The sequence below is a fragment of the Squalius cephalus genome, assembly GCF_949319135.1.
Source record: "Squalius cephalus genome assembly, chromosome: 14".
NCBI lineage: Eukaryota > Metazoa > Chordata > Actinopteri > Cypriniformes > Leuciscidae > Squalius > Squalius cephalus.
In genome coordinates this window covers 19577856-19602345 of record NC_137135.1, presented here as the reverse complement: position 1 = coordinate 19602345, position 24490 = coordinate 19577856, and the positions used below count along the sequence as shown (strand labels likewise).

At 36.9% G+C, this 24490-nt stretch overlaps 1 protein-coding gene across 1 annotated transcript in view; it reads left to right on the top strand.

Moving 5' to 3' along the window:
• Positions 1-24490, top strand: part of gpc3 (glypican 3) — a 139914-nt gene that overhangs the window by 91829 nt on the left and 23595 nt on the right. The window contains exon 6 of the mRNA XM_079892579.1: positions 5522-5633. Coding sequence (XP_079748705.1) covers positions 5522-5633 — 112 coding nt within the window. The remainder of the gene's footprint in view (positions 1-5521; positions 5634-24490) is intronic.

Sequence of the window (24490 nt, the reverse complement as noted above, 5' to 3'; positions counted from 1 at the left end):
GTACAGCCTATCTTTCTTTTATAGATATAATAAAACTAAAGACTTTTTGGAGATATGAAGGATGCAATACTACTCTATAGGTACTCAAGATTAATATGAGATTGACTGAAACTGAGTGTTTCACCCCCCCTTTAAGGATTATCTCAAACATTAGATCATAACAGAATTCACAAGTTCATGTTTCTTGAAAATATTTGATAGATCTCAATTTAGATGCTTCAATTTATTTTCAAATATTATATTATATTATATTATATTATATTATATTATATTATATTATATTATATTATATTATATTATATTATATTATAAGTTTTCAATAATAATGAATTAGTTAATTTTGTAATAATAGAATTCTGAATTAAATGCTTGTTTTCAGTTGTTTTTAGGGTTCCTATTGAATAGAAATAGTAATTTAAAGTTAAAAGTTACAACTGCATCATGTAACCTGCACAGATTTGGTGTAAAGTATGTTTTTGCTCAGATGGCTGACATTTCTGTCCAATATAAAAAGGTTTTGCTCATCAAGAACAAAAATTAGAGGGAGGGAACATTGCTCAATATAGGTAACAGGTAATGTTTTGTGCATGAATGTACTTTCTAAGGAAACTGGTTTCAGACACACTTCCAAGACACCATCATATAAAATGAGCTAAAACAAAATCAAGTTAGATTAAGCGATAACTATGCAAATATTTATCAATGTCATAAACAGTGATGTATTTTGCAAGTATTTTTCAGTTTTCAGACATGTACAGGTTAGCTCCTAAGTGTTGATATCCGTTCTTGCTTTATCTGTTCATTGTATCCGTCTGGTCACTGTTGGACATGTGTGTCAACATTACAGCATTATGCGTTGTTTACTCTCCAGTAAGTTCAGTTGAGGAATGAGTGGGAATGAAATGGCCTGGTCACAACAGCGTGGTGAACAGTTGGCCTTAGGGGACAGACAGCTGTGTCAGGTGGCTCTCAGGCCCTCAGGAGTTAATTAGGACCCATGAGAGAAATAGATAGGAGAAGAGAGAACTAGAATAACCATGCTTGGCCAGAAATGTCTGCTGAATCTCAATGTCATTCCTTGGCTTCTAGTGAAATATAATTAATTCTGGAATGCGTTCAGACCCATTTTATGCAATGTATTGAAGACGAAGCGCTCTGTCACATTCTGTACTGGGAAGAAAGCCATCTTAATTGTGCCAAAGAATGTCACCATTTATGTGGCCCTGATATATTAAATAGTCGACTCAAAAATGTCAAAGCATAAAGCAAATTCATTAACGCCACAGTCAAATAAACACAACGAGCAGCTACAACAACATTCCTGCTCATTCTTTCATACCAATCTAAACAGTCGAAACTGTGCAGAAATGTTATTTCATGTCAGGATTAAAACAATTATTATTGCAAAAGATGATTTGATTGTAAAGTTCATTTCTAGCATCCCTGGTGTTGGCTAGAAATGATATTTCCCCCTGTGCTGGAGGCAGCGCAGATGAGCCCTCAATGTCAAGGATCAAGTCACCAAAACTCTGGCACAGATTTCTGCCTTCTAGAGAATCAATTTTAGCATTCTCAATATCTGCCTTCTTCATTTTAGCCGATGTTTCCTAACCGCTTTGGTCTTATGTACTCCCACAGGCCCATCGGCTCGGCTCAAGTACCCCCTCATCGACTCTAAACCAGAAACATACTCCTAATATTATACTAGATATCATTTGAACCATCAGTAATGCTATTAAAATGGTCACCGTTACAATAACTCACTGTTAAACTAAAAACAATCGATTCTGTGGGTGAAAATCAGACTCACCAAGTAGCTACATCTGAAGTAGTTTGATAAATACAGAATCTATTATTTAAAAAGGAGTTTATTTTGGTATTCGCTTGTTTGACTGAGACATTTAATGGGATGAAAATAGGATAGAGAGTTGTTGTGTATGAGTGAGAATAAACAGCAGTCACAGAATTCTTTACATATGCACAGATGTTCTGCAATAAGTATAAGCCACACTAAAACATAAGCATATTATTTTAATGTTTTGACAGTGCTGATAATATTATTTTAAAGTCATAATTTATTTAAGTTTATTGAGATATTCCAGCTGGTACGCCACATCACTGTTGTTGCCTACACCAACCTCTTCATCTTTCAGTTTGAAGGGAGTTTGTGGCGGACAAGCTTGTTCATTTATAACTATGAGAAGTCAAGATTGGAGGATATTCATTGTGTTTTGAGTCCTAGAGCACTTCTCTTCCTCACGCTCAATAACCCCCGTCTCCTTCAGCTGTTCCTCAGTTAGCTCATGAAGATCCTCGTGATTGATTCGCGTGGTCTCCAGCGGGTTTGGGCAGTGGGGCATGTTGGATCTCTGAGGGGTGCTCAGTAGGTCCATGAGTCTGAGCAGGTTCAGCATGAGTAGCTGGTCCAGACTGTACATCCACGGGGTGTTTAGTCATTTCCTGTAGTAACAGTTGGGTTGCCTGTGCTCCTGCTGTACAATAATGCCTGTCGTGGGTTGTTTTTGTTTTTTAGGAATCTAATTTTACATTAGAACACATGGAAAATGCCAACTTCTGTCTACTTTAAATAATTTTTACATAATAGAACATGGCAGTTAACATTAATGCAAAAAAAAAAAAAATTAAACATACTAGCATTTCATTTTATGAAATCATTTTAAAGATTCTACAGAATGTTTGTCCAAAAAATGCACAAAGTTTTCAAAGTATTTGGTGTGTTTTATTTGAATGTACTTTTGTATTTTTAATGCGTACTACCTTTAGACAATATGGGATCATTAAGATGTTTTTTAAAAAGAAACGAATACTTTTATTCAGAAATATTGACAGTAAACAAACAAATACCATTCTTTTGAACTTTCTATTCATCAAACAAATTTTGATTTTCTTTTATCACGGCTTCCACAAAATATTAAGCAGCACAACTGTTTTTAACATAATAATAAGCGTTTCTTGAGCTGCAAATCAGCATTATCACAGGTATCACAGGATATATATGAAGAGTTCAGATGCAAAAGCCTCTGTCAAAGTGCCATCTGAAATTTTCTTATAGAATGATCATTTTTATCAAGCTCGTATATTTAAGTTCAGTTAAATGACGATTAATAGGTAATTTTCATTGCCATTTAAGTGAAATTACTGAATTTAAATATACAAGCTTGATCAAAATGATCATTCTAGAAGAAAATTTCAGATGGCACTTAGAGGCTTTTGCATCTGAACTCTTCATATATATATATATATATATATATATATATATATATATATATATATATATATATATATATATATATATATATATATATATATATATATAGACTTCTGTCAACAATATTAAAATCTTACTGGCCCAACCTTTTGAATGTCAGTGTATTTCTGTAGTGCATTTAAAGTATCCAACAAAAATGACTTATAATCGTCCATATGGCATCATTCATTCAGAGTGCATCTCTAGTGAAGTTAAATGTCAACTATAGAAGCACATAGAAGCTATACTGTTGTGACACTTACATATTAACATGCCAAGCTTTCAGTCTTTCCTATAACACAAACATCTTGCAAGATAAAATATGAAAATCTGCTATAGATCAAATCCACAAGAACAGACTAAACCCTCCTTATTCACACGCTTCCAAATTGCATAAAACAAAGACTCGATATACAAGGACATTTTAATCAAAAGTGAAAAAAGGAAGACTTGTTGGACGTTCAATTAAAATGTTCAAATAATGTTTCTTATTGTGTATTTCAGTGCTGAAATGTGATTGGCCAATTAGAACAGATTCTGATGTTTTATAGTTATTTTCTCTAATTTACATCACACCTAATTAAAATTCATAAGGGAAGGCTTTTTAGTGCTGAAACAATCCTCACTTTAGCTACCCCATTACGTTTTAGCATTTCTGCAATAACGTTTGATTAATTTTGTAGCATGTGCCCACCATCCTAAACAGAACAAATCTGAAAGTTTTTCAGGCAGACAGTACAGATCTGACCTGATGCTGATGCACCCTGGTCAGCACACAAGTGGGCGCCTCATGCGTGAAGCTCCAGCTAATCTCATCTTCCATTAAACGCTGCCCATGTCTTCTGATCTCATGTCTGTATTATTAATGTGATAATTAAAAGCGGGAGGTGAGCTGCCATCGTGAGTAATAAGGAGAATAAATAAGTATGGAAATGTAATTTGGCTTAATGAATAAGCAGTGCATGTAAAATAAGGTGCTGTGAGAGATGATTGGATAGACTTGTTCAGGATTATGTCATTCCTAAGAATGGAACATGAGGTCATATCTTTGGCATATCTTTGGCTCTTTCGTCTAAAAGCACACGGTACACACATACTTGAATATGTGGTTTGTGAGGATTCTATTCCCTTGCACTAACCCTACCCCTATAAACCTACCCATCACAGGACATTTTCTGAATTTTTTTAATTAAAAAAACACTTTAGTATGTTATTAAGCCATTTGGTTTACGAGGACACAGGAGGTATCCTCATAAATCATGTTTACAGTGTAATACATATGTCATTATACACATTTTTGTCTTCATAAAACATACAAGAACACACACACAAAACAATTTGTGGATATTTTTATAAAATTTAAATAAAAACACTGATTTTTGTGGTGCATGGACTTCGCTGATGAGTTGAGGTTGGTGTCGAGGCATGGAATATGTCACTCACTGTCTCTCTGTCGCCTCAGTGCTTGCACCAATGTGCCCGTGTGCATCAACACTAATTAGCTTTTAATAGGGAGTAATTAACTGGAACATGAGTCCAACGGGCCCGGGGGGATCGGGGGAAACACTTGGGCGCAGACACACACACACATTTTTAGCAGTTGATGATGCCCAACATATGCTCCAGTTGCTCAGAAACATTCAGATGCCAGCACATGTCTGACCCAGTTGTGCTGTTTTACCGTTCACTTAGTGTGTGTGTGTGTGTGTGTGTCTGTTAAGAGCTACAACATAACAGGAACTTTTTCTGTGGGGGGGACTGAATGCAGATTTCAATTTACTGGTAGATACCATTCATATTTATGCTTCTGTTTTTGTTTTTTAGCTTTGAGTAATTTTGAACAACGGACAAAACAAGGCTTAATTTATTCACAAAGTCCTTGGCATCTACTAATAAGAGATTGTTTTGTTGTAAAGTGCCTTTGAAATCCGTGTCCTCATGCAGCATGACTGAATCAATGTGCTGAATGGGGGGAAGAATTTAAAGGTGGTCACATGTTTGCCTCTAGGTGGCAGTAGAGGCCAATTTTAGAGTTCATGTTCTTGTGGAAGATCACAGCGGTCTCTATAAAATTCCAATTTCATTATATTTTTGTTTTGTTTTTAGCTGTTGGGCAAATAAGTGAACACAATAAAAACAACACTAGCATACATCCTGACAAGGATGTTCAACTATATAATGGACTGTATGTTCTTAGTGTGATGTGCTTTAAAACCTGTCATTTAGTTTAAGTATGAATAATATATTTTGCAGGTTTCCTGGTCCAGGGCTGAAGAGAGTCCATCCACACGGCTCTGAATCCAGACAAAAACCTCCTGAACCTGTCATCAGTCAGATCATTGACAAACTCAAACACATCAATCAGGTGAGTTGCTGTTTATCAGAAAACATGAACTTTTTTTTTTACATGTGAGCTTTACAGTGCACATCTGTGAATAATCATACACTGCCATGCCATCAGTCATCACAGAGATATACAGCTGTGCGTAAACTCATCACCTCGGTTTTAACTCCGTCACAACAGTCTGCCTGTCATCACACACACAGATGCACATGTCTGCACACTGTTTTATGAAGCGCAGTCTTATAGATTATCAGGATGTGCGATAGGGGCTGCCGGTATCTGTACGTTAATGCAGACAAAGCAGAGGCTTTCATTCACTTTCTTTCTTCCTGCCTGCCTTTAAAAAACAACAGCTGCGTGTCATATCACCTTGACTGTGTGTGTGTGTGTAAGGGTGTGTCTGCTTATATTTCATGTACAGTTCGTTCCCTATTGTGAACAAGATCCCACAGTGATATTGGACCCTTTAAGGTTTTCTGTGTGTATACTCTGGTAATCCTTAGAGAACAGCATCTGGCTCATCCACAGGAAGCTCACTGGGCGATCTAAAGGATGCTTCCTCTGTACCTGGAGGATGTGTGTTTTTGGCTGGGTTTAATTTACTGCAATGTGATAAATATCTTACATTGTGTAAGAAACATAGGAGGAGTAGAATCCGACGGCAAATAGTTCAACTCGAAATCCGTTCCCCCACCCCAATGATGAGAGATGTTGATGTATCGGCTTAAAATATGCTTATTCTATTCTGTGTGTGGATGGAGCTTAAACAGCATCAATTTGATAAATATTAGAACCTCAGTGTGTCAGAAATATGGGGGGAACAGAATCCGACGGCAATAAAAGAGCTGTCGGAATCCGTTCCCCCACTCCCATTATGAGAGGTGTTGATGTAATGACTTAAAAAATGCTGATTCTATTTTGTGTGTGGATGGAGCTTAACTTGCATCAGTTTAAAGAATATATATTTTTTGCCTTTTATTATGATAGGAAAGTATAGTATCAAGAAAGTTTGACGACCCAGGACTTGAACTCGGGTCGCCCAAAGCTAAAAAAAAAAATTGCTAGAACACTGACCACTAGGCTATTGAGGCTAGTAATGTGCTGCAATTTGATAAATATTAGAACCTTATTGTGTAAGGAACATGGGGGGAACAGAATCTGACGGCAAATAGTTCAGCTGTCGAAATCCGTTCCCCCACCCTAATGATGAGAGATGTTGATGTATCGGCTTAAAATATGCTTATTCTATTCTGTGTGTGGATGGAGCTTAAACAGCATCAATATGATAAATATTAGAACCTCAGTGTGTCAGAAATATTTAAAAAACTGCTGTCGGAATCCGTTTCCCCGCTCCCATTATGAGAGGTGTTGATGTAATGACTTAAAAAATGCCGATTCTACTTTGTGTGTGGATCGAGCTTAACTTGCATCAGTTTAAAGAATTTTTTTTTTTTTTTTTGCCTTTTATTATGATAGGAAAGTATAGTATCAAGAAAGTTTGACGACCCGGGACTTGAAGTCGTGTCGCAATAAGCTGAAAAACAATGAATGTTAGTGCACTGACCACTAGGCTATGAAATATATATTGCAATGCAGCCCTTTTGTGAATAGCTCTAGGCTACAGTTAGTAAAGCTCAGTGCAAGTGTGTGTTATTGGCACACTTAGTCTTGTTTTTTCACCTGTACTTTTTTCCCTTTAAACTCACATTTTTTGATTTAGCAAATGCTTTTATCCAAAGAGACTTAGACAAACATTGAAACAAAAAGTGCTAGCAATAGTCTAGAGTTGTAAAGGCAAGAACAGGGAGGGATTTAGTGAAAATAATGAAAGCATTTTTTTTGTTGTTGTTGTTTAAAGAGTCAGCAAGACACAGTCAAGTGCTCACGGAAGAGATGAGCTATCCTATGTTTCTTGATTATTATATTAACTCAACTCAACTCAAGAGATGATAACTCATCTTTTTAACAACTCATTAATGAGACCTTTGTAATTTATTCCTTTGTTTTTTTCTTAATGTAAAATTTTCTAAAGACAGTTGATTTTTATTTAAAAATTGTCCCCCCATTATTTCATTTTATTTTATTTTTCTCCTATTTTGTTCTGTTTTAATTTTTGATTTATTTGTTCTGCTTGATTAACTACTTGTCAATACTAATTTATTTTGTTTTACAGTATTCTACTTATTTTATTTTAGTCTTCTTTTTCCCATGTACTTTTGTATTTTATATAGTCTGTTTTTTATTTTTGTTCAGTTTTTCCGCTTTATTTAATACTACTTGTTAAACGTGTTTTTGTTTTAATTTTAGATATTTTTTTAATTGTATTATTTATTTTATTTTAGGTTTGTCCTATTTTGTTGTATTGTTTTTTTTACTGTAGACTTTCTATTTACTATTTTGTTGTTCTGCCTTTTTGTCTGTCAATACTGCTTGTTTACCCCCTTTTCATTATTGTTATTTTAATATTTTTTTAATTAAAATTATGAATGAATTCTAATTATTTTTTATTTGATCCTCAATCTAAATTAAAATGAAAAAACAAAACAGAGAGTGTGTGTTAGGTCCTGTGTATCTTGCGTTAAAGCAGGATGAGATATATTTAAGTGCGTTACTTTGCATATAGTTCTGTGTGTATGTGCGTGTGTGTGTGTGTGTGTGTGTGTGTGTGTGTGTGTGTGTGTGTGTGTGTGTGTGTGTGTGTGTGGCTTGGCTTTTGGCTTGCTTAGTTGGGGACATTTAATATTCAACAATATTATTGATCTGCCTTACTTAAGGTGGACGATGACGCAATCTTCTTCTAGAAACAAACTTTGTTGTATTATTTTCATCACTGTGAAGCTGCTTTGATACAATCTGTATTGTAAAAAGCGCTATATAAATAAAGGTGACTTGACTTGAGTGTGTGTGTGTTTGTGTGTGTGTGTGTGTGTGTAGAGAGGAACCCACTGCGGCCTCATACTCAATGGCCCCATCTGAGCGGATTAGCGCAGCGCTCTTGTTTAAACAGACCACAGAGACATCAGAGCGGCTCAGATGAGCTGTGGGTCTCGTCTGCCCTCGGGCTGTGAGGTCAAGCCTTCCATGGGACAGGCCCTCGTTCTCTCTTACTCTACAAACAGACTCTCTTCTCTTCTCTTCTCTTCTCTTCTCTTCTCTTCTCTTCTCTTCTCTTCTCTTCTCTTCTCTTCTCTTCTCTTCTCTTCTCTTCTCTTCTCTTCTCTTCCTGTCCATGAAATACTGATCATCTTCTGTCAGTTTCTTCCTCCTGAACTGCACCTGTGAAGTGTCCAGCTGTTGTTTCAAGAGACACGCCACATTATTTATGTACACGACAAATATACACTCGATCAAAATGTAGATGTACAGACTTGTTGTGTGTGTTAGAAAGGGGAAAAGAGAAATAATTCAATAATGTCACACTCAAAATTTTGTGGTTGATCTGAATGTCAGCATGGCTGTGAATACCTCATGCTGATGTTCAGTATAACAGCGTTTGTATTGTGATATTGTATAATCACACAGATGCACATGATATACTGTAGGTCTGGTGACTGTATGATGTCAGTGCTGTTCATGTCTGGTAGGCAAATGGCAAGCTTATTTCAAAAGACCTCTATGGCATCTGTGAACTACAGATAAACACATCCGCTGCCCCTATAAACACATAAACAAATGTAGAGACACACACACGTTTGTTTCACTTTACTTCCATTGTTTATATATCAGGTTAATGTCCTAAACATAACCCTCACAGAAACCTGTGCAAAACACTAGATTTAAATATAAATGTGAATTGTCTGATTTATATGACTTTTTAACTAGTGAGTACCAGCTTACTAGTCAGTGTTCAACAGGTTTCACTATATTTGTATGGACATTTTAGACCTCACAAGTAGTCATGTAGAACAAGATGTTTGTGTGTGTGAGAAAAGGAAACCCAAAATTGATTATTGGACTGTGTGAACATGTGATGTCTTTACAATGGCGTTCTCTGACCAACATGAGAATAATACTGCACTTAAGTCGTTTGAAAGTACACGATGTCCTAAATGAGATAGAACAAGACACGACACCGTACAACGGCATAAGCAACACACAGAAATCAAAACCTAATCAAATTAAGCCCCCTTGACCCTGACAGAGACTATTTAAATCCATCATAAATGACTCATTATTTAATTATTGGTTAATTAACTCTAATCATGGTGACTCTATAAAGTTGAGAAAAGTTTAACTTTATGCAAATTAGAAGCTTGTACCAATGATTTTTGGTTCATGTGTTAATAATCTGAAAAATCTTGTTCATTCTGCTGCTATGTCAATACAAACTCTTTCTCCAATTAATCCCAGCCGTTTCAGTTAAACTTAAGTTTGTTTAAATTAAAATAAATCATTTCATAAAAGTCAAAACAATGAAACAGTTCAGTTTACTTAAAATATATCAGTTCTGTGAACTTGAAAGAAAAAGAAAGTGCTAAATACTCATAAAAGTTCATTTGACTGAACTAATGAGTTTAATTTAAGTTTGTCCTACTCAAACCAATTCATTATTTTGAGCGTTAGGGTTTACAGTGTACCAATGATTTTTGGTTCATGTGTTAATAATCGGAAAAATCGTGTTCATTCTGCTGCTATGTCAATACAAACTCTTTCTCCAATTAAACTCAGTCCTTGTCATAATAGAGTGACATAATATTTACTAACTACCAATGACACATCTGTCTCTTGTCCTTCCTGGATTAAACCGCTGTCAATGTGAACGGGGCTTTAGTGAGACTGGTAGTGTGTCCTTTACATCAGCAGAAACTCAAACATGTTTTAATCAAATGTTCAGTTTAACTTAACCCTGTGATAATAGTTTACATCTGGTGTTATCTGGCGCTGTGCTAATGTGTGTTCTCATTTGTTTCCAATAGCCAGGGGTTTGAGTTATTTCCCAGAGCGGACAGACAGAACGCTCCTATCAGACTTTTCCTAGTGTTTCAGAAAGCCAACATCTCATCTTCTAGCCTGGGAGGCTTGTTACTTTTAGCATGTGCTTCTAAGGGGGCTTCTAAGTGTTCTCCAGCAGTTGTAGTTCTATAAAACATTCTGGGTGTGGACCCATTTGATTTTATAGAGCAATAAGGTTTTTGGAAGCTCTTAACAGTGTTTGAAAAATTTCTGTTCCCGGGGCATATAGCGTGACAAGCCAGTGTCCCAAAGAGTGTTAGTTTAGCGGCACTAGAGATGGCTTGTTGCCTTAGATTTGGGCCTCTTCTGAAAGAGAGACACTGGGGACTGCACTGAACACCAAAAGACAAAACTTTACCCTCCCTCAGCTCTGCAGACCCCAATTTCTCACGCCTAATACGGCTGATGTAATGGCTGCTCTGAGCCAAGTTTAGAGTAAGCTCGTCTCTATAAATGAAAAAAAAAATGACTTGGTGCTCAAACTATTCCAACTGGGCAAGTGCTCAAAGAGTCTGTGTGTTCTTATCTGCATGCCTAAACATGACTCAGTCAGAGACGGATCTCTCAGGCCTAAATGTATGTGAGTTTGCGCTGAAGCTTCAGGTGTTTCATTCTTTTTTTTATTCCAAGGCCCCCCAAATATGATGATTTACAAGAGACCTTATTTTTAAAATACTAAGACATAGATTTTAACGTAAAAAAAAAAACATTTATACAGACTGGTAAAAATGGTATAAAATGTTTCATAATACAAAGTAAATGGATAGCTATATTTCAATTTTACAGTTTTCGCCTAGTGTACATTTGCTAATGTTGGGGGACTTAATTAATTAATCATAACCTGCCAAATTGGCTAGTGAGTTGATAATTGTTACCTGCCATGGTTGATTTTCTCATGCATTTTGCGAGTTGGGTGTTAATTTCAAACCCTGTATATTATAGTGCTTGAGCATACATAATATGCTGGTGTTTATCAACCATCTATTTGTGCTGTGGAATTGCAGAGATGTTCAGAGATGAAGCTCATAGCACACACCCAGTCTGTCTTCGTGTGTGTTTGTGTTTGTTCCCATGACTGTCAAACATTCACTCATGCTGATCTGTAAAGTCTGCTGCGTCTCTTTGTGTTTATACAAGAATGGTACGTCATTTGTGGACAGTTCTTCCTTTAAGGGGAGCTGTTAAACTACAAAACCTCCTCCACAGTTTATTAAAAATGTTATTTAAGAAATGTGTACAATCTTGCTGAGATAAGAGAAAAATCCCCCTGCGTTAAAGTTTTAAGGACAAACGTGGTGAGACAGACATAAGTAAATCTTCAGTCCAAAATGAAAGCAATCAATCAGAATATTTTTTGAGGTTTATTAATTTATGTGGGTTGGAATTTTGCACTGATGTGATGTCATAGTGTGTGGTTCTTGTCTGCATAAAATGAACCAAGCAACCAACAGAAAAAAAAGAAATGCATGTTGTCCCTTGTAAGGACGTGGTGTAAGGCCAAGCACATTGTTTGTTATTTGTTTAGATATTTCTATAATAATGATGCTATTATGAGTTATTTGAAACCCAATCTAATGTACTTTTTGGTGCCATAATGGAGATCGATAAGGAAATTTAAGCACTTGGATGTTACAGTGCATTATTACAATAAACTTTTACCAGATTTTGTACTGTGCTGTCATATATTAAGCCTATAATGTTGGAGTACCAACGACAGAGTGAAAGAAAATCGGCTAATTCTCTGTCAACCGCTGCCGTCACATATAGTTTAATTTACGCATATTGCCAAATTAGATTTTCATATTTAGGAAAATATGTCTTTCCGCTGGTGCCGTCATTAGGACCATCTGGACTTTCCAGGGTATTGAGTTACTGTTCAAAAAGCCTTTTCCCAGCGGAGCTCAGGGGATAGTGGTAAAACACTGCAATTATCTGATTGGTCTTTGATTATAGAAGTTCCCTCCAGCGCTGAGATGTGTCTGCCATGTGTAGGGCAGAGAGGTGAGCATATATTACATGTCACTTCTCATGTTGTCCTAGATTTGTGGAATGTTCTGTGAAAAATTAGATGCTTTGTTTTTCTTTTTTCATGTGCTGTGGGAAACAACTCTAGGCTAGATATCTTTCACGCACACTCACTTTTTCTCTCATTTCCTGGCTGGAACTTTTCTTTGCATTTCTTTTCCCTGGTTTATGCCCTCACTTTCTTTCTTTCGCTCTCTCTCTTTGAACTCCACCCTACATTTCTTATGCTTTTTCTCCCATGTTAATCCCACTTTCTTTCCTGCTCTCCTTCCTGACTGTGTTGAGTTGTATGTGACACACTCCAGTCCCGCAGCCCTCCTTCACTCTAATTAGATCCAGAGGCAGAGAGGGAGAGATGGAGGGATGGAGAGAGAGAGAGAGATGGAGGGATGGAGAGAGAGAGAGAGAGAGAGAGAGAGAGAGAGAGAGAGAGAGAGTTAGGGTAGGGCCGCAGGTAAGGCAGGAGAGCAGACAGCTAAACAAACCAGAGCTCCACATTCCAGCACGCAGCCTCCCGTCCCGCTAGCGCTGACTCCACCAGGACCTTTATATTCAACACCTCATCGACTCCAATAAAAAGTACCAAAAAGTACCACACTCTAAATGCCTCTTCACATCAGAAGCAAATTGGAAAAGGGAACAGTTGCAGATTAATGTAAATTAGAATGATTTGTGAAGGATCATGTGACACTGAATACTGGATTAATTATGCCGAAAATTCAGCTTTGATCACAGGAATACATTTTATTTTCATTTATTTATTTCAAATATAATATTTAAAAATAGTAATGTTTTTACTGTATTGTGATCAAATAAATGCAGCTTTGGTGAGCATAAGATACTTCTTTCAAAAACATTTATTGACCCCAATCTTTTCAATATAGTGTACATTCACCATGGTAATACCCTGATTTATTTTTTTTTATTATTATTGCCACTGACACATTTAGCTTGCTTACTGGTTGAATGTACCATGGCAATACCATGACCTTTTGAAGATGTACCATTATGATGGTAGTTATTCAGGTGCTGTTGTCTGTGATGAGCCCCCTGAGACCACCTTCATCCAATATGCAAATTTATCTTTATTGTACTATTATAATATGAAATTTACTGGTAAAAATGTACTTCTGTGATGGTATATGAGATTTAACTGGGTGGTAGTTCAAAGGTTATTAAACAAACCCTGCCATGGTTGCTTGAGTCTACACACAAACACATATTTAGACAAATGCTCTCTCTCTCACACACAAACACATCCACACACACACACATGTGCACACTTCAAATGGCTGCTTAATGTGTGTTTCAGTGGATGCTGGTCCGTTTGAAGGTGCACGACTGTGAGGGTTTTTCAAATAAACTGACACCTGACATTAAAGCAGTCTAGAAAGACCTCCATAAATCCAGAGTGGAATGGGGGTTTGGCTTGACCCTGATCCCAGCGCTGCTCCTGATCACCTCTGCATGCCTCTGTTCTCAACGGCTTGATCTGCTGTGGCACTCACACCAAAAAACTCCCATAGAGTTTTCCTTTCTTTTAGAAAATAAGTCCTTTATAATGCAGACTTTTTGTTCTGACAACCTTGATTTGTCTTGTGTGGTCTCTTTCCTCCAGCTTTTCTCTTTTACTATCTTTCAAAGACTTTTTACACTTTCTTCTCCTTAGTTTTCCTATTCCCTTTCTGATTGTAATTCATTGGTAAGAAAAACTCTTTCAATGGGTCCTAATACTTTTTAGTGTGCAGTGTTGTTTGAGCTTGAAAAAGGTCTGCAAAGTTACAAAGCCAAAAGTCACTCCACAGGCAGTCAATATATATCAGCAAACACTTTTCTGAAATCCCTGAAATGCCTCGATTGTAGTCTTCAGTTTTCTTCCGGGAAGGCACATGTCACAATATTGCTCATTTAAATAATTCCCATGCATAAAAAAGGGGCGAGGCCTGGCGAAACTGTCGAAACTTGCTGTTATGGTAAAGGCTGTGATATTTTTTAAACATGCTCGAACCGATTGACCAATCACAACACATTGGTCCAGTCCAGCCGACAAATCAGAGTGCTTTTAGACATGCAGGAGCTAAACAGAGCGTTACTGACAGACTGGAAAGAGAGGTGCTGCAATAATGTAATATATGTGGAAAAATAATGCTTTTTGAACATTCAAGCATTCAACCTATTCTAGTAGACCCCAAAACCATAAGAACTTTGCAAGAGGGCCCTTAATATCTCAATTGTTTCTCCTAGACAGCAATGAAAATAAATGGAAAGCAAATGGACACCCACAACAATCAATTTCAGGAATATGCCATTCATCCTTGCATGGTTACATCATGTCCGTAAACAGAGAAAAAAGTTCTGATGTAGCAGATTGGCTATTTGTTTGCTTCCATGACATATTTTTAGATATATACCTTGCAGGTCTTTCTTCTTACTGTCAGTTGGTCTTGTGGTAGAATGACAGATCTGATCACAGAGAACCATCGGTATCCATCTTATTTTACACGTAAGAGTGGGAATGGCCATTTGTAATTTTAATGTGTCAGTGTTATTCGCTGCTTGATATTGATTAATAACTGGTATTATTTCTTACCATATTATTTTTATGTAGTGTCTTAATTATAAACATGCTGGTTTGTAGGTCAAACAGTTTTACAGTTTACTGCAATTTGATATATTCTTCTTGTTATTTCTCTATAGCAGCTAAATAGAAGTCTCGCACATTCTCAAAAAAAAAAAACCTTACTTCTGTGTTGAAAAATAAGGTGGATTCCTCAAACTATCCAATTCATTCATGCAGAAAAGCAGTGCGTAAACACTTAAAAAATATAGTGCAGCTTTAAAGTAGACTCAAATTTCATTTGAGAGTCATATCAGTTCGATGTATTTTTTAAAGGATTTTGCTGCCTTATAGCTTCTCTGTAGTTTGTTAGTTTTTATTGCTTGCTAAAGTTAAACTAAATTTTCAAAAGAGCAGCTTGACAAGCTAGTTTCAAAGAAGTTTCTGATTGTCTCATTTGTGTCTATTTTTATTTTCACTATGGAATTTTACAAGAAACATCTGAGACCAAATTGATAGTTAAATGAAACCCCATGAAGTCACCTGAGCTATGAAACTGGCAACCTCTGGGCACTTTCTTACATCTCTCTTCTGCCGTTCCCTCTATAGTAGGTTTTCACATTCCCTCCTTCTCCTCCATCCCCCTCTCTTTTTCATCTATCTGTTCCTCTCTCCCCTGCTGTCTAGGAGGTCAGACAGAGCACATGAGAGGTCTTTTCCCTCCAATTAGTCAGCTTCTAATGAGGCTGAAGCCCCCAGTCCCTCCTCCCAGCGGTCCTTTCAGCAAAGCCCCCTCATCCCGGAGGCCAGAAGTTTGGTGCCCCCCTACTGCCACCAATCTACCCCCACCCACTTCAGCCACCCCACTGGCTACAATTACCACACAGCCAGCCAACAACAACCCTACAGCCAGCTCATCTGCGCTGAAAGAAATGGGCTTACACCTACATGGTCAACGACAAACTTGTTTACTAACAGGACATATTTGTTATCCTGTTCTGCTGGATTGACTTCCTATGACATGGAAATGTTACCGAGGGCACTTCCTGAGACACTGACAGACCAGAACTACAGTATTTACTCTAATAGCGAAACAAAATAAACAAAACTGCATGTAGGGCCTATTAAGGTGGCTGACGTGTTCACAAACACCTGTATCACGCAAACAGACAGGTTGAGCCAGAAGTTGTCTTTTTGGACTGCTTACAGACTATAAAGACTATTATAGTTTAGCATTTTCAGATTTCTTTTTGTTTTTGTACTGTTTTCAAATTTGTTTTAAATTTCAGTTTAATCTTAGTTAGTTTTATTAATGGTTTTGTTAATTACAGGTCAAAAGTTTGGGGTCAGTAAGACTTTTTATTTTTTTGTTGAATAAATTAATACTTTTATTTAGCAAGGATGCATTAAAATGATCAAAGTGACAGTAAAGGCATTTATAATATTACAAAAGATTTCTGTTTCAAATAAATGCTGTTTTTTTATTAATTTAAGAATCCTGAAAAAAGAGCAGCTTAGAATGATTTCTAAAGGATCATGTGACACACTGAAGACTGGAGTAATGATGCTGAAAATTTAGCTTTGTGTCAGGAATAAATTACATTTTAAAATACATTTTATGGATGTTACTAACAACAGTTAGGTTTTATTTTAGTTCTTCATTTAAAGGCACACTATGCAAGATTTGTATCTTAATATAACAGCTTCGAAATAATTTCAATGATAAACAAACTCGTAGTAGGGCGTGAGTGGCGACTCTAGGGGTCGCTGTTTGAGAAAAACGGAAACTGCATAGTGTGCCTTTAATTATTTATTTTAGCTTAGTTTTACATTTTGGTTTTAGTTGGTTTTAGTTCTTGTTTAACCCCGGTCTCCCCTGATATGCTCTGTCCCCCCACCAGGAGCCTTGCCTCACGTCTCGGGGGTCAGTGTTCCTGACAAACATGATTTGTGTTGCCTTGAGAATGCTGTAGATTGAATACTTTGACATGTGATTGTGTGAGAGGGAGAGAAGCTTACAGGTGGAAGGGTTACGGTCGTGTTGTTTCTCAGGCTATAGTGTAACTCAAACCTCCCTTGGGCTCCCTGTGAGATTTGGCTTTATGTGCTGTTTCTCATGACTCGTGCGTATCTCCCAGCATGAGCCGAGAGAGGAACCTCAGAGAAGCGCGGAGCTCCATCAGCACCCTCGCCGGAAAACACAACAGGAGCCTCTCGGCGGGTCAGAGGTCTCACTTCCTGTTTCCTCTCCGCGCAGGGTCATCATAGGGTCTCCTCTGTCTCTCTTTCCTTTTGTTACGGGGGCCTCACAACTCAAATCGATGTCTTTGCGATGTACGCGAGAGACTGAAGAGGAAGGAGTGCATGCTCACACATGTGGCGTACTGATCAGTGTCAGTGCTTATGATAAGACCTGGGACGTTACTGCAAACACACACACACATTTCAAGACTGCATGGATAGATATTTTCAAGCTACTTGTATAGATCATATTATACTTTTACATGTGTCTGCATAATGTGAAAAATGTATGGTTGTCAAAGTCATTTTAAAACAAAAGGGAGCTTGAGGAGTTACACGATATACAAGAGGCTTTAGGTCTGTAACAACATATGAGGATAATAGTGTTCAGGTATAGACATTAGAAAAGATAGAAAAAGAGAAAATCACAACTTGTCTTGGCTAGATAACTGAAATAGTCTAAAATTAAACATGAACACATAGTTATCCCTAAATAATCAAATCAATATTAATATACTGTATTATAATCAATTAGTGGCAAAAATGATCAATCTGACAATTTTTTACCTAGAATTATTTAGCTGACTGAATAATGATTTATTGTCACACAAACCTATTGTGTAGCCTTAGAAAACTGTAGCACATAGTGAGTTATGTGGACTAATTTTATTATACTTGAAAGCTTCCATGCCTGTTTATTGTAATAGAAAAGACCAGCCAGCACATTTGTTTCAAAATATCTGATTTTGAATTACACTAAATAAAGAAAGTCAGATTTGGAGCCACATGAAGATGCCAGAAGTTTTATTTGTGGGTGAATTATCCCTTTAAAATGAAAAATCTTCCTTTGAATCCCTTTTTGGACTTTGGCCCCCCATTGTCCTCAACCATATTTATAGGTCCCCATTGTTTGTGATTTACTGAATAAGGATTTTTTACAAATCATTATAGAATATTGTAGAGTCTGGCATAACTAGAAAATGTACATTCTTTGTGCATCACACTTTTAATATTAGGCTATATATCCAATTTTTCAAGACCATGGGAAAGCTGGTTCTTTAAAGAAAAAAAGTTATTGAGGGGGTGAATTAAAATAAGAAACATAGATGTTTAGTTGTTTTAGCTTATTTTAATGCTTGTTTTGTCTTGTTTTAAATCTTTTTAAGTCATCTTGGATGTTTGCTGTGGCCCCCTAGTGGGTCTCGGCTCTCTGCTTGAGAACCGCTCCTTTAAAGCACACATGGTGTTTCCATGAGAGAATGCTTAGCTGGGAATCAGATGGTGATATCAGATTCACAGACCACATGACTCTGGGAACGATTGGTGATAACATGTCAAGCCCTGGAGCAGAAGACAAGCAAAGCTTGTCCTCAGACACTAATTCGATTTAGAAACTCTTTTAGCTCCAACTGTTCTGTCAAACAATCACCTGCATTTACTGCAAACATGCCAACATTTACACTGCTAGATAAAAGGATGGGAAAGGATTTTTTTTTTAACTTAAATGATTTAGTGCGGAAAAGTGCAACTTTCTAAAGGTTAAAGCATGTGTGTGTATTTAATTCGTCACAGCTCTTCCATCCATTTTTTTTGTTATAGAAGCAATAAAAAGCACATTTGTAGCATAACAAGAAAGCCCAGTTGTCTGAAATTGTGTAGCTTTGCCTTTTTTTCTTCGAATGAAAGAGATATCATTGTTCAAAGGCACACAAATCTGTAATTTGCTTGCTTTCTTTGATCAATGGCTTTGTTACAGCACTGGGGAAGCTACCACAGAGACTTGTTTAGATTGCAAAGGAACTGATTCAGACAAATGTGGTAAAACACTCATAAATCATCTTTGGAGAAGCCCACACCCAAGGCCACTAGAGGAGGCCTGCTCTTTGTGCTCCTGTCCCAACAGGTATTAGTTCTAGGAAATGAATCTGTCTCTTTCATCTGTCTCAGATGCACCATGTCTTGCGTGACTGCCTCTGCTTCAGACAGGTGAGAGAGAGAGAAGGAATAAATGTCCACAAAACCCCCTCTTTATCACCTCAAATTCAATAAATGTTGAGTAATGCATGAAATCTGTGCGCGCATGCGGGTTTGTATTGAAGTTTCCATGACTCACACAGTGGAAATGTACTGTTTTTAATCCCTTCTTTCTTCAAGTATGAACCACAACATCTAAAGTGGTTGTAAGGTCCTAACCTATCTATAAAATAAAAACCTCTTTCCGGAGAATTTGCGACTGTTTATGCGTGCGTGACCTTTGGTTGCTTTCATTTGAATGCGCTCTATGTAGGGCAGAGGTCATAATGTAATCATGTTGAGAATGCAGGAAATTACAATTCAAACGAAATTACATTGAGGTTAAGCACCAGGCTTATTTGATTATTCAGATTCTTTTCTGAAGAACGATGTCCGCTGCGAGCATTTGAGTGTTCGTATTTCAAGCACAGAAGTTTTGGGTTGGTAAGATTTTTTAATGTTTTTGAGTTAAGTCTCCTACGCTCACCAATTATTTATTTTTTTCTATTTGAATATATTTTCAAATGTAATTTATTCCTGTGATGGCAAAGCTGAATTTTCAGCATCATTACTTCAGTCTTCCTTCAAAAATGTGATTTTCTGCTCAAGAAGCGTTTCTTCTTATTAGCACTGTTGAAAACAGTTGTGCTGCTTAATATTTTTAGAAACCTGATACATTTTTTTGAAGGAATCTTTGATGAATAGAAAGTTCAAAAGAACTGCATTTATTTTAAACTGATATCATAACATTATAATTGTCTTTACTGTCTCTTTTGATCATTTTAATGCATCCTTGTTGAATAAAAGTATTATGTTCTTTTAAAAACTCTTACTGAACGCAAACTTCTGAGCGGTAATGTAAGTGTAGCTGTTGCGTAGCCTATATATAGTATGACAGCATGCAGAACACATTATGAACAGACCACAAGCTACGGCGCATGTCCAGACATGCTCGTATTCCGTGTCGAGCAGGCCAGGCACAATACACGGTATGATGCTAATCAGAGGTAGAATGGAAAAAAATCCATCCTTCGCTACATTTCATCCGGTTTCCTCGGTTTCTCTCTAGCAAACAAACATAGGCTGCTGTAGTGGGAAGCCATGTCCCTGTACTGACCCTGTTTGGGTTACACTTCAGAGCGGTGACACGCTGGATATGGTGCTGCAGTGTGAGGGCCAAACCACAGGCGTTTATCTCCGTCCCCTCTGGGGTCTTTATACCCAGGCCGTACACAACCCTCAGCTGCTCACTGCCGCCCCACAGCGTGTGTTGTGGTTACCAGAAAGAGAGACGGAGGAAAAAAGTCTTGTCCTCTCATGTTTTCTCCACAGTAGGTGGATTTTTTTTTTTTTTTTTTGTCAGTGTTGGAGATGAATTGCGAGACTGACTGAGGGAAGAGATCAAAAGAGAAATGAATTTTGCTACAAGCTCTGTTTTAAATCAGAAATAAGGAATGGAGTTAAGGAATATTTAAAGGTGCTTACGAATAACTATTTGCTCAAACTAAGTTTTAAGGATTTAAACAAACCCCTAACTTTTGGTTTAAACTTGTATAACACTCACTTTATATTGATGCTACAGATACATGTATCTCAAATCAGAGTTTTTAAAGGGGTTTCAGGGGTATGTAGATACAAATAAATAATTATTTATAGAATTTGTTTTATTCTGATTTATAAAAACTTGACAGAAGTTATCCAATTAATCACAATTGTTTATTGTTAAAAGACAAGTTTTTTATGTTTCTCTTCAGGTTTCTACATCTGACTGTACTCTAAAAATGTTTTTAAAGATACAGTGTCAGCTTTCCTAGAAATATTTTCCATGTAGCATTTTACACACACTTAAAATATGCTTTCTATTTTCATACATTTTTAAATGTAATGTATAGAGGTGGACAGTAACAATGTACATTTACTTGAGTACTGTACTTAAGTACACTTTTTTAGTATCTGTACTTTACGTGTTTATTATATTTTCTGGAAACTTTTTATTTTAACTTCACTACATTTGAAAGACAAATATCGTACTTTTTACTCCACTACATTTCTGTCAAGGTCCTTGAGTAGAAAGTAGTCAGTCAGAGGTTGCATATTGGTTGGAAATGAAAGTTGGGTTATATACAACATATACACAAAACAACGTCTGTCCAACGTTGGAGATTAACGTCAATCTGACCTTGGATTCTGACATCAACCTGATTTTCATTTTCAACGCTGGGTTTGATCTTTTAAATGCAAATTTTGTCATGGAGCACACTAGCTTATAGATAACAGTAAGGGTAACATATTCATACTAAAAGCCAAAAAACTTTAAATAGGGCACTATTGGAGGGAACAGCCATTTGGGTGTCCGAAACCATTGTGGACGTTATTGAGTGCACTTATTCAATCTCACATTTAATCCCACTACTGGAACTGTGTTCTAGAAACAAATTTGATATTGATATGAGTAGGCAGGCATTGATTCAGAGGCATAAGGTACTGTATTACATTCAACAATGCAACCATGATAAAACAATGCATTGACATTTACTTTTTACTTTTGATACTTAAGTACTTTTAAAAATGAGTACGGTCTTTACAACTTTTACTTGTAACGGAGTAATATTTGACTACAATATTTGTAGTATCTGTACTTTCACTCAAGTAAGGAAGTTGTGTACTTTGTTCACCTCTGTGTGTTCCTGTGATGGCAAAGCTGAATTTTCAGCATCATTACTCCAAGCTTCAGTGTCTCATGATCCTTCCGAAATCATTCTGATATGCTGATTTGCTACGTTTTTTCCAGAACTTTTTGAAAGTTCATAAGAACATAATTTATATATTTGAAAAATAAATCTTTTGTAACATTATAAATGTTACAAAATATAAAAATACTTGCTGAATAAAAGTTTTATTTTATTTTATTGACCCCAAACATACTTGCTGAATAAAAGTTTTATTATATTTTATTGACCCCAAACCTTTAAACACCATGTACATAAATATATTTAGCCGCCTTTATATTTTCGGAAGAGAGTAAGATTTTCATGTGGTGGTCTAATAATATTTATAAATCCCATAAACTTACATTGAAGGAGGGATACTGAGCCATACTTAGGGACCAGACTATCACAGAGACTTCTATGAATCATTGTCTTGGGTCAGGAAGTAAACACAGCAACCGCATGGCAACACACTAAAACAACACTACAAACACCTTAGCAAACCCAATGCAACACTCACCCACAAGACCATATCATCGTGCCAGCAGGTTTTCTGCATGAGATCTGCACTGGGCTAATCATTGTTTAGTCATGGTCTTATAATTTCCAGAAACCCATCTGTGAGTTTTCTCCTCTTATACGCTCCATTGCTTGTCTGCTTGATTAAACAGTAAACTGCCATGTGGCATTACAATATTGCTCTGAGCGCTGACCCTGAGCAGAGTTCAGGCCTGGTGCGGGGCTCAGCAACAGGTCTGTGGTCACTGCGTCTCTCTCGCGACTGCTCTGCCCTGAGCACTTTGCCATATGTAAGCCTTTTGTATGAGTTTGTGAGTGGAGTTTTCCTTTGCATTCTGTGCAGTTAGGAAAAGGAGAGATCGCATGGCTGAACAGACACTAATTGCATTTTTTGCATTGAGCTTCACTGCATTCCATGAGCTCCATGTTCCCAAAGCCTCTGAACCGCAGAGAGAAAGAGGAGGAGGGGAGTCCTCAAATATGAGGCTTGTTCTTGATTTATCAAGCATATTTTGTTTTAGTTGTGTCCTCTGCTTCTTAAAGGCTCTCCAGTATTCACTGCAGTAGCGTCACTGCAGCTTCAGGCTCGCATTGTGTCTTCACACAGAAAATAAAGTGATATCTATTTCTTTTAATAACTGCTATAAATTGTAAAATGGTTATCAGGAGTTGGGCAATGGGAGTTATTAGTGGGAGAGCGGGAACATAACACACTTTTTGGTATTGCTCTTTCATATTTTTTCCCTTTGCATTTTAACCATGCTTGTTTATCAAGGCACATACTTTTATTCAGCAACATAAGCTTAACCCTTAAATGCCAATCATTATTACATATTCCGGTCTTTAGCGACCCGGATCTATATCTAACATGGACAGATCTCTACCTGTCACGATAATATAAAACTCTCCTGATATTAGATTAACAAAATTAAGCCTATTTTCTTACCTTTTGTAGCTTGGAAGGGTTTAGTTTGAGCAGATGTTTTATACCATTATCACTGTCCTCGACAGAGCTCATTTCCCAGTACATTCAGTATCTGGCTCATATTCGCCATCTCAAACATATTCTCAAAACAATCATTTTCAACATCTTCAAAATCAACATTTGATCACCGACAGCTTCTTCACCAGATCCACCATCCAGTGACAGTGACAATAATATTTGATTGCGTTCAGTACTTGATCTGCAGTAAATCTCTGAGCCATTTCAAGTTTTGCTGATGATACTTCCTATTCTTTTGTTTTCTGCCTGCGGTAACTATGAGTGAAACGTCACTTCATCATTGTGTATCAGACATTGACACACATCAGACATTGGAATAAATGTGAATTGCACTTATTCAGTCATCAAAGATTCAATAATTGTTGCGCAGAAAATATACTTACACTGTTACACACCTCGGGTCGTTTGATGTCTAACTTTAAGAAATGAATGAGGAGGGGGGTATGGCGTCACGGGTCACTAAAGACCCGAGGTATGCATTTAAGGATTAAAGACACACTGCAATATGTAGGTTATGTAGTGTTTACAAATGGTGCTGTTCTCATTTGGTTGGTATTTTAAACTTCATTAACTCACTAATTTCTGTGTATTCTACACTTATTCAAAACATGTTTTAAATAGATGTTAGATTATTTTGAAATAAAGAAATTAGTAGAAATTAGCAAAGATGCATAAATAAAACTGTTTTCTGAAGGATCATGTGTGAAGAAATTCAGCTTTGACTTCAGAGGAATAAATCAAATTTCTATATACATATTATAAGAGAAAACGTCTCGGTTACGTATGTAACCCCATGTTCCCTGAGTTCAGGGAACGGAGACGTGTCGTCGGGGGAATTCCCCCAACGACACGTCGGAGT